General features: G+C 40.0%; 1 protein-coding gene across 1 annotated transcript; it reads left to right on the top strand.

Annotated features, from left to right (window-relative positions):
- The first annotated feature begins 339 nt into the window (after positions 1-339).
- Positions 340-11,575, top strand: ARL1 (ADP ribosylation factor like GTPase 1). Its single transcript, XM_059681865.1, has 6 exons — positions 340-552; positions 2,625-2,762; positions 4,566-4,647; positions 6,534-6,645; positions 9,175-9,353; positions 10,540-11,575. Exons 1-6 carry the CDS (start codon positions 549-551, stop codon positions 10,568-10,570), a joined length of 546 nt encoding a protein of 181 aa, XP_059537848.1. The 5' UTR covers positions 340-548; the 3' UTR covers positions 10,571-11,575.
- Positions 11,576-12,801: the final 1,226 nt, after the last annotated feature.

Below are 12,801 nucleotides of genomic sequence, written 5' to 3' on the forward strand. Positions count from 1 at the left end.
ATTGCCTTGGAGGCCAAGTGGAGGCGCCCCCGCCCGGCGCTTCAGGACCAGCAGCTCTTGCGAAGCCGCAGTCGGCGCGCGCGTCTAGTCGCGCTGCTGAAGGAAGCCCGACTCGCGTTCCTGGTTAACGGATTCGCTACTTTTTGGAGTTAGAATTAAAAATGAAAATTCCAAGTTCCGTGTTTCGGAAGACCTTTCCTGTCCAAGGAGACAGAGGCAGGAGAGACTCTGGGTGCTTGCCTATTTTTTCTCTTCTGGCTTTCACGCCACTTATCACCCAGCGCGCCGCGAACCTGCGTCGAAAGCAACGACGCGGACGCACAGGCCGCCCTCCGCCGCGCAGTCGCGCAGTCGCGGCGGCCGCTCGCTCCCGCCCACGCCGGGTGGCCGACGTGGAAGTTGCTGGCTGACGAGGCTTCCAAGGAAACCGCCTCCCAGCCACCGGAGGCCGAGACGAGCGGAGGTGGCGGCACCGGGGATCCAGTAGAGTCGCTGCCGAGACCGGGGCCTGTGTCTGCCGATCGACGAGGGCGGACGGGCGCTTCATCATGGGTGAGGGGTCCGAGGAGGGGCTGCGGACGGGACGGGCGGAGGAGCGGGGCCGGCCTGGGCACCCTGCGTCGCCGGCTTCTCGGGGCGGGGCGGGGCGCTGGGACCTCACTCACCTGCGGGGGTGCACCGGCCTGGCGCGGCCGCCCCTGCCCCTTTCCCGGTCCCCAGAGCGGGGTCGGGGTCCGGGCTGCGCCCTGGGAGCCGCCCGAGGCCTCTCCCCGGAGCATGGACTTCCCCCTCAACCCCCGGACCCAGCTGGACTCGCCGGGCCGAGTTGGTCTCGCCAAGCTCGGCGGAGTGTCTGTCCCGGGGGCGCTGAGGATTCGTGGGTGGAGGGAGCTCCGACCCCTGGTGCAAGCTTGGTCCTCCTCGCTGGCCGCTGGGAGGCGTGGCTCGTCCTTCCGTCCCGTGGCCGCCTCGCCGTCCGCCTGCTTTCTGCGGCGTTTCTGGTCGAGAGCAAAGCGGGGAGGGAACCGGAGGGTCTTACTGACGAGCGAGAGGCCTCAAGCTGCGGGTGAAACGAAGCCGCCTCCCTCGGGGCGTCCAGACGGAAGTCACAGATTCTTTCCCTCGTTTGCAGCTCGGTCCCGGAGCTGGAAAGCCTCTGACTTCTTTAAATCCCTCCCCGGGGTTTTTCTAGGGATTTTACTTCCTGCTCTGGAGCGTCGCAAGCACCTCTCTGTCTTTTTCCATAACCGCCTTCGGTTTTGCTATTCCGCCTTTAAATATATATATATAAATACACACACACACACACACACATATTCTTGTAAAAGGTAGAAAGAACTCTGTCACGTGCCACCCCCTCTGCTACACCTTCCCAAGGTTCGCTCGCATTTCTTTGTCCAGTAGCCATGTACTGTCGAATGGCATCGCTTCTGTTGTCACCTTTTAAAACACTGTTTAACGTAACTTCCTTTCAATCTAATGGCTTTTGGTGGGAAAGAGTCAAACCACAGTGGGTTTTTTTTTGTTTTGTTTTTTTTTGGTAATCATAAAAGAAAAAACATTTTTTTAAAGCTTTATTTGTTGATAAAAGAATAATAAAGACCCTAAATCTCCACCTTCCTTACTTTTAGGGTTATTTTACTTAAACACAGTCCATTTCTAGAAGGATTTTTTTAATGTTAATTACTCCCTCCCCCCCACCGCTTTACTGACTTATGACTGACAAAAATTGTATGTATTTTGATGTACAACATGATATTTTGATGTAAGTATACCTTGTGAAATAACAGTCAAACTAATCTGTGCGTGTGGTGAGAACCGTGTGTGTGTGTGTGTGTGTGTGTGTGTGTGTGGCGAGAACCTCTGGAGATCTTTCTTGGCAGATGTCAGTGTCTACTGCATTATTAACTGTCATCACCAAGCTGTACTTTTGGTCTCAGAACTGTCCGTCTTTTGACAAAAGCGTGCACGTCTCTTCCTTTCTCCGATTCCTCCAGCAGCCACAGTTCTACTCTCGGTTTACAAGTGCTTTTCGATTACACTGTACCTTGCATATAGGAAGTTTTCTGGAAATGTTTCGTGATGCATTGAATGTTAGCATTATTTTTTTCAGTGAGTTTTCTACCAAGAAGAATAGTTTTTATTTTGGGCTTCTGTGTCTCACTTTTTATTTTGTTGTTGTTAATAGACATCTTACCGGTTAAAGGTGTTGTTATGATGATACTGCTGCTGGACAGCAGTGATAGTTGTGTTTCCTATGCAAGGATCTCATTGTCCCCCTGTCATTCAGATTTGCCCTTTGGGTTTTAGGGGTCATGGGGACAGCATGCTAAGGTGCCCAAATTCTCTTGATTAGAAAGTGAGCTCCATGAGGGTGGTGGTCATATATCTCTTATTTTTAGTGAATCTTCTGTGCTTGTCTGATACTTTATCTAGAACATGATAACAAGAGTTTACTTATTTTGTGTTGAATAACATATTTCAATGGGGGCAAAAATATGCATTTATGAATCCAGGAAAATAATATTAAATTTGGTGTAGCTTTCAAGGGGCAAGAGTAAATGTTTTGTGGACCAATTCAAAAAATGAAACTTAATACATTTTTTGCTTTTATTATTTTTTAGGTGGCTTTTTCTCAAGTATATTTTCGAGTCTATTTGGAACCCGGGAAATGAGGATTTTAATTTTGGGATTAGATGGAGCAGGAAAAACTACAATTTTGTACAGATTACAGGTTGGAGAGGTTGTTACTACTATTCCTAGTAAGTGTTGGTATGATAAATTATAAGAGCTTTCTCTTTTCTATCATAATTTTCCTTTTAATTAATAATATAATAAAGTAATTGATAAGGATATTGTAAACTTCTAGTATGAGCATATTGTTGATAACACTTTTAAAAAATATATATTTGTATACACGCACTTTTATTGATTTTAGAGAGGAAGGGAGAGGGAGAGAGACAGAAACATCAATGATGAGAGAGAATCATTGATCGGCTGCCTCCTGCATGTGCCCTACTGGGGATTGAACCTGACCAAGTGGTATATGGGTCAATGCTCAACCACTGAGCGACACTGGCTTGGCTCTTTAAGAGTACTTAAATTATGCCTCTAAAGTTACTCTGTCATTCAAGGTATTTCTTTTTAGTAGTATTTGAATTTGAAATTACAAAAAGAAGGCTAGCTTTTATGAAAAGAACTTTTAAAACTGTGACATCATTTTTTCTTTTTGCCACCTTCAGTAAATTTTAGTTCCTTTTTTTAAAAAAAATATATTTCATTGATTTTTTACAGAGAGGAAGGGAGAGGGATAGAGAGTTAGAAACATCAGTGAGAGAGAAACATCGATCAGCTGCCTCCTGCACACTCCCTACTGGGGATGTGCCCGCAACCAAGTACATGCCCTTGACCGGAATCGAACCTGGGACCTTTCAGTCCGCAGGCCGACGCTCTATCCACTGAGCCAAACCAGTCAGGGCAGTTCCCTTTTTTTTTGATTCTCAAAATTGCCCATCACTGCTGTGTCTGTCTTGGTCGTCGTCATCCCTGCAGTGCACATAACTCAGTGGATTGCATTTCAGTGAGTGCTGATTCACACCACACTCTTATTCTTTGCATAGAAACTGTGTTCCTAATCTTGGTGAAGATGGTGATTACACTCCTACCTAAGTCTAAGGGAGACATTATGAACTTGCTTTTTAGTTTTTGCTCCGGCTGCTTATAATAGTATAGTTATTTTTTAGTTAATAGGCATACTTGCTATATACACATATGAATCATTTACCAATACAAACTAAGTCTAAAATAAAAATTAATTATTCAGCTACAGCTGTCAGTTTTTACTGTGCTTTTTTTCAGAGCTTGTCAAATCATAGTAAACTTTGTATATATAACTCCTAATTTTCTTTAGCATCCTCTGCACTTTCTCTTAGATTCCTTTCAGTGAAAATAGTGGTCTCCTGCCTTATGTGTGTGGTGTCAGGGCTCCACCTAAGAAGGATGGCAGAGGAAGGGATGGGGCATCGCCCTTCTGGTCATCCAGCTGTGACCTTATTGCCAACGAGTGCTGGAGGAAGTCCGCAGAGGGTCTGTGAGATTGCCAGCATTGGAGAACCCAGCTTCCGTAAAGCAATCAGCCATTGCTGTGTCCTACTGAAGTTTAGAATCTGGGCTTTCTTGATTTTGTCCTGTTTATTTGCTACCTACCAAAATTCAGATTTTTAGAATAATCTACAACTGTCCCTTTAAATATAACTTTCTGAACACTTTTGTATGTTAGTATTGTATTATGAGAGGAGTTTAACATAATAGGATTTCTATTGAGCTAAAAATTACGTGTTTGCAGAGGAGACCTGGGATTCTTACATAATCGGAAGGTGGTGCTGATCTTGCTGATTGTGTGTGTGAGTGTGTGTGTAGCACAGCGTACTGACTTGTCTTCAATGGAATATCTCAACCAATAATGTAACTCAACAGTTATCATTTATTGCAGAAACTCGGTTAGATTGGGTACTTTGAAGATAGAATGCATTAGTGTCTACATAAATTACTGATTTATCTTTCAGCCATTGGATTTAATGTTGAGACGGTAACATACAAGAACCTTAAATTTCAAGTCTGGGATTTAGGAGGACAGACCAGTATCAGGTATGGTGCAAAGATCAGATTATTTTGTGGTATTTAACATCGGCTCTTGTAGGGTTAACAGCAATACACCAAAATATATCTTCTTTTGTAATTTAAATGGAAGGCACCTAGTGTTTTTTTTTTTTGAAAATGATTTTTATTTTTTTAATTAAATTTACTGGGGTACATCCTATATAATAAAACCCTAATATGCAAATCGACCAAATGGTGGAACGACCGGTTGCTATGATGCACACTGACCACCAGGGGCAGATGTTCAATGCAGGAGCTGCCCCATGGTGGTCAGTGCTCTTCCACGTGGAGCGCAGCTCAGCCAGAAGCTGGGCTCACAGCTGGCGCAGTGGTGGTGGTGGGAGCCTCTCCTGCCTCTGCGGCAGTGCTAAAGACCCCTCAGCAGACATCCCCCAAGGGGTCCCAGACTGCAGGAGGGTGCAGGCCGGGCTGAGGGCCTCCCTGACCCCAGTGCACGAATGTCATGCACCAGACCTCTAGTTGGCTAATAAGATTATATAGTTTTCAAGTGTGCATTTCTTTGATACATGATCTGTATATTGCACTCTGTGTCCAAGTCTGATCATCTTCTGTCACTATATTTGGCCCCCTTTATCCTTTAACCAGTTAACTGCCATGTGTCCAAAAGGGAAACCATCCCCACACGCCATGATATTTTGAATTTAATTTAAAAAATCAGTTTGCAATGAATATTATGAAAATAAATGTATTACAATTCGGCTGTTCTTGAATATTTTCAGTTGAAAATTTTCAAAAAAAAAAAATGATTTTAAACTTGGTCTATAGACTCTTATGGCAGGCAAAAGGTTATTTTCCCCACCGCCACTCCCATCCCCCTCTGGTAACCAGTATACTGTTTTGTCTGTGAGTTGCAGTTTTATATCCCACACATGAGTGAAATCATGCGGTTCTTAGCTTTTCCTGACTGACTGATTTTGCTTAGCATAATATTCTCAAGGTCCATCCATGTTGTTACAAATGGCAGTATTTCATCTTTTCTGATGGCTGAGTAGCACCTAGTTTAAAATGTGGTAAACCTGCCTGTTCTCTCAATTGAATTAAAATCTAAGGACCAGTTCTTCAGATATCACTTAAATGAAAAAAGTTTTCATGAGACTCAAGATTTAATGTTTTTTTTACTAAAAGGGTCTTCCATTTAGTTCTTGCCAGCCCCTTCCTCTGTGAGACAGACTATTTTAGATTTCATAAAAATACCTTTCAGGCCCACTCCTTGGGGCTAATGGAACATAGATGCCTTGGGGGACTCAGGTCTCCTGCCCAGCATTTGTGCTTTGACGTGGCAACTGTAAATGTGTGGTGACTGTCAGTGGTTGCTCACTGTGGTTCCATCTTAAAAGATCAGTAGTGCATTCCCCAAATGTCCTGCTTCCTTTTATCATGTTTTATTTCTTGAATCACTTTTGATTCTGTTTCTAACTTTATCCATTCGACTCCTTTGTGTCTTTAGTGATCAATTTAATGCCTGTTATATAAAGTTATTAAAAAAAATTTTTAGGAACCCATTCCTCTTAATTCCTAGTTAAAGATTTGTAAGATATAATGATCAGGTCCGTGTACAACATTTTTGTCAGTACGTTTAGTGATGCTATAGGTTATAAATAGATTTTTCTCAGCCTAAAGTTTGAACTCCTGTGAGTTAATGTTTATTAACATTCTTTCCACCTTTACGTCTGAGGGATATGATAGATATCAATTGGAAACACTATATCATTATGGTAGTGATTCTAACATGGGTGGGACCAAATTGGCAGGTAACTACCACCTGCCTCGCCAAGTCCTAGCATATAAATTAACATATCAGCTTAATCTTTTTTCAAATAATGATATATGCTCCCTTTCTAAATTTTCTTTAGGCCATACTGGAGATGTTATTATTCAAACACAGATGCCGTCATTTATGTAGTAGATAGTTGTGACCGAGATCGAATTGGCATTTCCAAATCAGAGTTAGTTGCCATGTTGGAGGTAAGAAAATCTTACTAAAATGTGGGGAAACCTACATTTGCTTGCTGTTTCCATCATTTATTATTACATGCAGGAATAATTAAAAGGAGAGCAGGGATTTCCCCTACCCTCCATGCCATTATTATAATTTTCTTTTATGCATATTACTTCCTACTCCAGAAATATTGTTGGGTAGATGGTTGTAGAGGAAAAAAAAAAATCCAGCCTTGTAATTTTCTTTGAATGATAATTCTTGATTTCATTTATTATGTGATATAAAGCACAGGTAAAGTATGAGTCAGGATTATTGCATCAAAACTTATTGATAAAATTGTTTTACCTTTTTCATACACAAAAATAGATTCTAAATGGAATAAAGAATTAAATGTAGAAAATGAGTATTTTCTACTGCTCTGTAATTCAGCTTATTTAGTAAATAAATGTATACATTTAAAATCACATTTACACATAGTTCTATACCTGCTTTAAAAAATGAAAACATTAAATCGTGGATGATTTTAATTATAAGAATATATAAGAGGTATGTTTAAAATTTCTGGATAGAAAAGATTTTTCTAAATCAAAGGATTGGAAGGAATTACAAAAGAAAAGATAGATTTAATTCTGTTAATACATACTAAAAATCCCCCCAAAGCTCAGATGCCAGACAATATAAATTAAAGTAAAACAGAACCAGGGACACTGTTTTACAATCAATGACTAAGGATTAGTGTATTTATTTATTTATTTAAATATATTTTTATTGATTTCAGAGAGGAAGGGAGAGAGATTGAAACATCAATGATGAGAGAGAATCATTGACCAGCTGCCTCCTGCACGCCCCTTACTAGGGATTGAGCCTGAAACCTGGGCATGTGCCCCGGGTTGGAATTGAACTCGGGACCCTTCAGTCCACAGGCCGACACTCTATCCACTGAGCCAAACCAACCAGGGCAAGGATTAGTGTTTTTAATAATACCAATATCTGCCACTCATTATATAAGTGAGCAGAAGGCATAAACTACAGTTCACAAGAGAAAAATATATTGCTAATAATACATTTTTAATACCCTAATCTATAATAATAAAAAGGTAATAAGCTAATTAGACCGAACATCTTTCCAGGCGTCATTCTGGACCTCCTTCCAGATGAAGCCGGGCCGGAGGGTCCAGGGTGCCTGGCGGTGGCGGCTGGAGTGAAGCAGCCCGGGTCCTGGGTGCCGGAGGGAAGCCGGTGCCAGCAGTGGGGAGAAGGAAGGCCTACTCTTGCACGAATTTTCATGCATCGGGCCTCTAGTAATCATGTAATAGGATGCTATGTCTGGAAAAGTAGATAATTTTTCTAGTTCTACCAAGGCTGCATTGAAAATAGGCACTGTCATATACACTGAGTGGCCAGATTATTCTGACCACTTGACGTTTGTAGGCAAATTAGCTACAATTTCGCGCTGAAGTTGCTAGAGAGCCAGATCATTACAAATGTCTGAATAGCACAACATACCTAATTATCGTTGCTGATCAAGTTCATCCTATCATGTTGATGGCGTATCCCAGTGGAGATGGCTTCTTCCAACAAGACAACGCGCCATGCCACGGTGCTCGTATTGTGCAGGAGTGCTTTCAACATGAGGGAGACTTTACCTTGCTTAGGTGGCCCCCACAATCACCAGATCTCAATCTAATTGAGCATTTGTGGGACGAAGTTAAAAGAGCCATCAGGCAGCTGGTTCCACAACCATCAAATCTCACAGAACTGGGCAGTGCTATTCATTAGGCATGGTGTCAGATTCCTCGCATCACCTTTTCAACATCTCGTGGAGTCAATGCCAGGAAGAATTGCTGCAGTATTGGAGGCAAAAGGTGGCCCAACAAAGTATTGATGGGGCGGTCATAATAATCTGGCCACTCAGTGTATACTGTTGGTGGGATTGAAATTGTTACAACTTTTTTGGAAGACAGTTTATTAATACATGTAACAAGAACCAGAAAAAGTTTTCATATTTTGATTTCACTTTTAAAGAATTATATTAAGGAAAGAGATTTATTCAAAGATTTCTATATAATGACTGTGTTACCTGGGTTTTTCTAGTAGGTAAGTAAAAAGAATCTAAAGAGAGTTTAATACTGGAAAACAGTCATATAGTTTATGGTGCATATAATTATAGTGTATAGTATATTTAACCTTTTTTTGTGTGTAAGAAAATTTTGATTGTTTGGAAAATCAGGATTTAATGTTTAGTTTTAAAGCAGGGCATGTAACTGTAAATGCAATTTTAAATATAGAAATTTATTTACTAAGTAAACCATAAGTATCTGAATTACAAAGCTGTAGAAAATACTTAAAATGTTAACAATGACCATGTTTTTGAGATAGGATTGGGGTAAAGCTTCTTTTCCTTGTACTTCTCTATAATTTCAAATAATTTATAATGAACATTGTGTCTTAATAATTAGGAAATGTACTTTTAAAATATTGTATTTGGGGCATGTCTGCCTAAACTCAAGGGAGCACATTGATTAAAGGAAATTAAATATCTTCTGTTTATTTAGGAAGAAGAGCTGAGAAAAGCCATTTTGGTGGTGTTTGCAAATAAGCAGGACATGGAACAGGCTATGACTCCCTCAGAGATGGCAAATTCACTTGGGTTACCTGCCTTGAAGGACCGAAAATGGCAAATATTCAAAACTTCAGCAACCAAAGGCACTGGCCTTGATGAGGCAATGGAATGGTAAGCATCATGTTTTTAGAAGCCATCTGTGCGTGTGTGTGCATGTATGCAGCTGTGCACACATGTAATTTCCCTTATGTCTTAAGGATGAAATTCCTATTACTTAATGTCTTGTATTAACCATACCAGACCTGAGGCCCTGAACCTAACTGTCCCCTATACCTGGGCTCCTGAGCATTAAAGAGAAAAAACCAGCATGATATAGAAAAATGTTAGTTACATGCAAACAAGTGGTTAGAATAAGATGGAACTTGGAGACATTGTAGAAAATAGGTCTAGGCAAAGTACCGAAAATTAGGTACAGCGGTATAGCGGCGGATTCGGAAATTACCGAAAAATCAGTACAGCGGTCTGATAGGGTTAAGTTCCTCCAGCCTTATCTTCCACTTGACTTAATGTGCCTTAGCTTTTATTTTAACCATACCTATCTGATTACAGTTAGAAAACCAGCTTTTCCCATTTTTCTATCTTTTTCCTGCCTCATTTTATCCTCTAATTTCTTACCTTGGTAAGGCTTTCCTCTTTTCAAGAGTCTTTCCTGACATATCTCCATGCCCACTGCCTTAGCACACACACACACCAATGTCCTTGTCACAGATCAGTGATACAATACTTGTTACGCCATCTCATAATTGATTTGTACATCTCCTTATTAGATTATTAGCTCCTTGAGGACTGAGACTAGTTACCACCTCTGAATTATCCACATCTAGCCCTGCTGTAGAAGTAGCAGCCTGGAAAGTAGGTTTTTTGATTATTCTTTCAAAAGAATATGACAAATGAAAGCTTAAAAACCTTCTTCGAAATCGAGTCTATAACTTCATTTTTCTAATATAACTATCTCAACCTTTATCATTTAAAGTGCTTTGGAGCCCTAGCTGGTTTGGCTCAGTGGATAGAGCATCAGCCTGCGGACTGAAGGGTCCCCAGTTCGATTCTAGTCAAGGGCACATGCCCGGGTTGTGGGCTCGATCCCCAGTAGGGGGCGTGCAGGAGGCAGCCAATCATTGATTCTCTCTCATCATTGATGTTTCTATCTTTCCCTCTCCCTTCCTCTCTGAAATCAATAAAAATATATTTTAAAGTGCTTTGGAATCCATCTCCAGTATAAAGTTTATAAATGATCATACTCTATACCTGAAAGTTTGAAGTTAAATTTATGAAACCATTCATTTTCTCTTTACAGGTTAGTTGAAGCATTAAAGAGCAGGCAGTAATCCAATCACTTCTCCTTCTGAAATGAAGACCACATCCCATGTCCTTTTGGAAATAGTTAAGTGTGCTTCACACTACTAAATGTTAAAGCTGTGTGTATGATTGTTGGCATATACTGAACTGACTACACATTTGTAATAAATATAAAAAATAAGTATTTGGTTGGAAGGATAGCTCATCTTGAATGAACCAACTGACTGGTCTGTATGATGTAAAATATTCCTTCCTTGCTTTCTTGTATTATTAAGGTATATATTCTATTTGTGTGGAATGCTTATTCAAATACAGTCCTATTAAAAAATGCACTATCATCAAGGGGGAAAAACCCTATTTTTGAATGAGTGGTTACAGATTGTTTATATAAACACTAATAAATACCTTAGCTCAGATTTTTTCCCTCTAAAATGAATTAAATTTTTCCAGAAAGTAGACTCGGTAGGGTAGTCTAGGAACATGGTGTGAGTAATATAGTTTCATTTGCTCAGTAACCACTTTATTTAAACTGTTTCATTTAAAAGCTTTTGGTCATAGGCAAGAAGTTGAAATAATTATTTTGTTAAAGTCACTGATGTATCTGTAATTGTTATTTTATAGTACTTTATAGTTGAAAAAAAATTCAATGTATATTGATACCTAGTCAGTTTTTACAAGAACCCTGTGATGTAGATAGGACAGATTGTAATGTAATGTTTCTGTTTTATGGACGTGTTGAGGCTTGTGTTGATAGCTTGGTTTGCCCAACTGCTAGTAAGCTGGGAGCCAGGCTCAAAGTGAGACTTCAGGGTCAGAAGCTTGTCCCATGAACTACACCACATGTAAGTTCAAATGATATAACTCCCTACATAAAATTATGCTAACTGAAGTAGACTACATTCAGAATAATGCCTGTAAATTTATCTGTCCATACTAGTAGAGGTAGTAAAAACAGTCCTAAATGGTTATATTTGATGAATTCACAACACATTAAAAATATTCACATTGAAGGAAATAAAGATATATTTTAAGAAGCATTGTAAAAGATGTTTTTACTGTCTTTCATTTTACCTACTTGTAATTGGACATATAAATTTGATTGGTGAAGTCAAAATCTTACTGTTTCTACAGGGAGAAATTGAGCATTCTTGGTTTTAGAAATTAGGTTTACTCGTATAGGTTATCAGTTATGGTCAAAGGAACTTTTCAAACTGCCCATTCTACCACAGAATTGGCTCCAGTGTAACAGAGGTAAATATAGTCCTCAGTAATTACTAAAATTGGGGAGAAATTTTTTCACTTTGTAAGTTGGATAACCGCATTCAAGATAGTAGATGCTGGTAAAGTGAGCTTAATACTATTGTGCTCCTCACCTTTCAGAAACACTAGGGATTCACTTCCTGTCCCTGACACTGTCCTACCAGATGTTGGCCTCTGGCCTTGCCCTCACACTTTTGGTCATTCTCTCTACTCCAATGAATGTGGCTTTTTTTGCCTGTGGGATTTACTCTTATTTTCCAGCACCCATTCCTAATTTGTTTGGTCTCAGTGTCAAGTGGAGAAGTTCAGGATCGCTGTGAAAATAGAAGTATGGGGAAGTAAGGCCATGACGGGCAGGTGCTGTCCAGTCTTGAATTCTGAGGAGGGCCCAGGAAGCTATAGCCAAGTTCAGCACTTAGATGATCCTGATCCCTCTGTTTTATTGCAAAGAATAAGATGGGATAAAAGAGCATACACTTATTTTAATATGGTATGAATTATAAAGCCCTTGTCTTGCGGGAAACAACTGTACAGGTATGTTACATGAGTTGAATGTTGGTATTTATAAAAATCTAAAAAACAAAACAAAAAAAACAACCTATGAGTTCTAGGCACGTGGCCATTCAATTTTTTCTAAGAAACAAGAGACTTGGACAAATAATATCAAAGGTATGTTTTAGTTTTAACATTGTTTTATAACTGGTTGTAGGTATGCTATGATGTGATTACACTGAAAATTAAATTGAGAGTTGTGGGATTCTGTTAGCAGGATACTTGAGATGCACTTTAAATTGTGGAAACGTAAGCTCCTTGAGGGCAGGGACCTTACTTTATTTACTGTTAGTATCCTTTGCATCTAGTGTGGTGCAGCTGGCACATAGTAGGCACTCAATAAATACTAATTAAAACAAAGCTGTGCTCAATATCCCTGAGGTATTTGTTTTTTGATTTTGTCTTAGTGTTAACTTTCAATATTTAAAAACTTAATAAAGCAATACAT

The sequence above is a fragment of the Myotis daubentonii genome, chromosome 2 (assembly GCF_963259705.1).
Source record: "Myotis daubentonii chromosome 2, mMyoDau2.1, whole genome shotgun sequence".
NCBI classification, from domain to species: Eukaryota; Metazoa; Chordata; class Mammalia; order Chiroptera; family Vespertilionidae; genus Myotis; species Myotis daubentonii.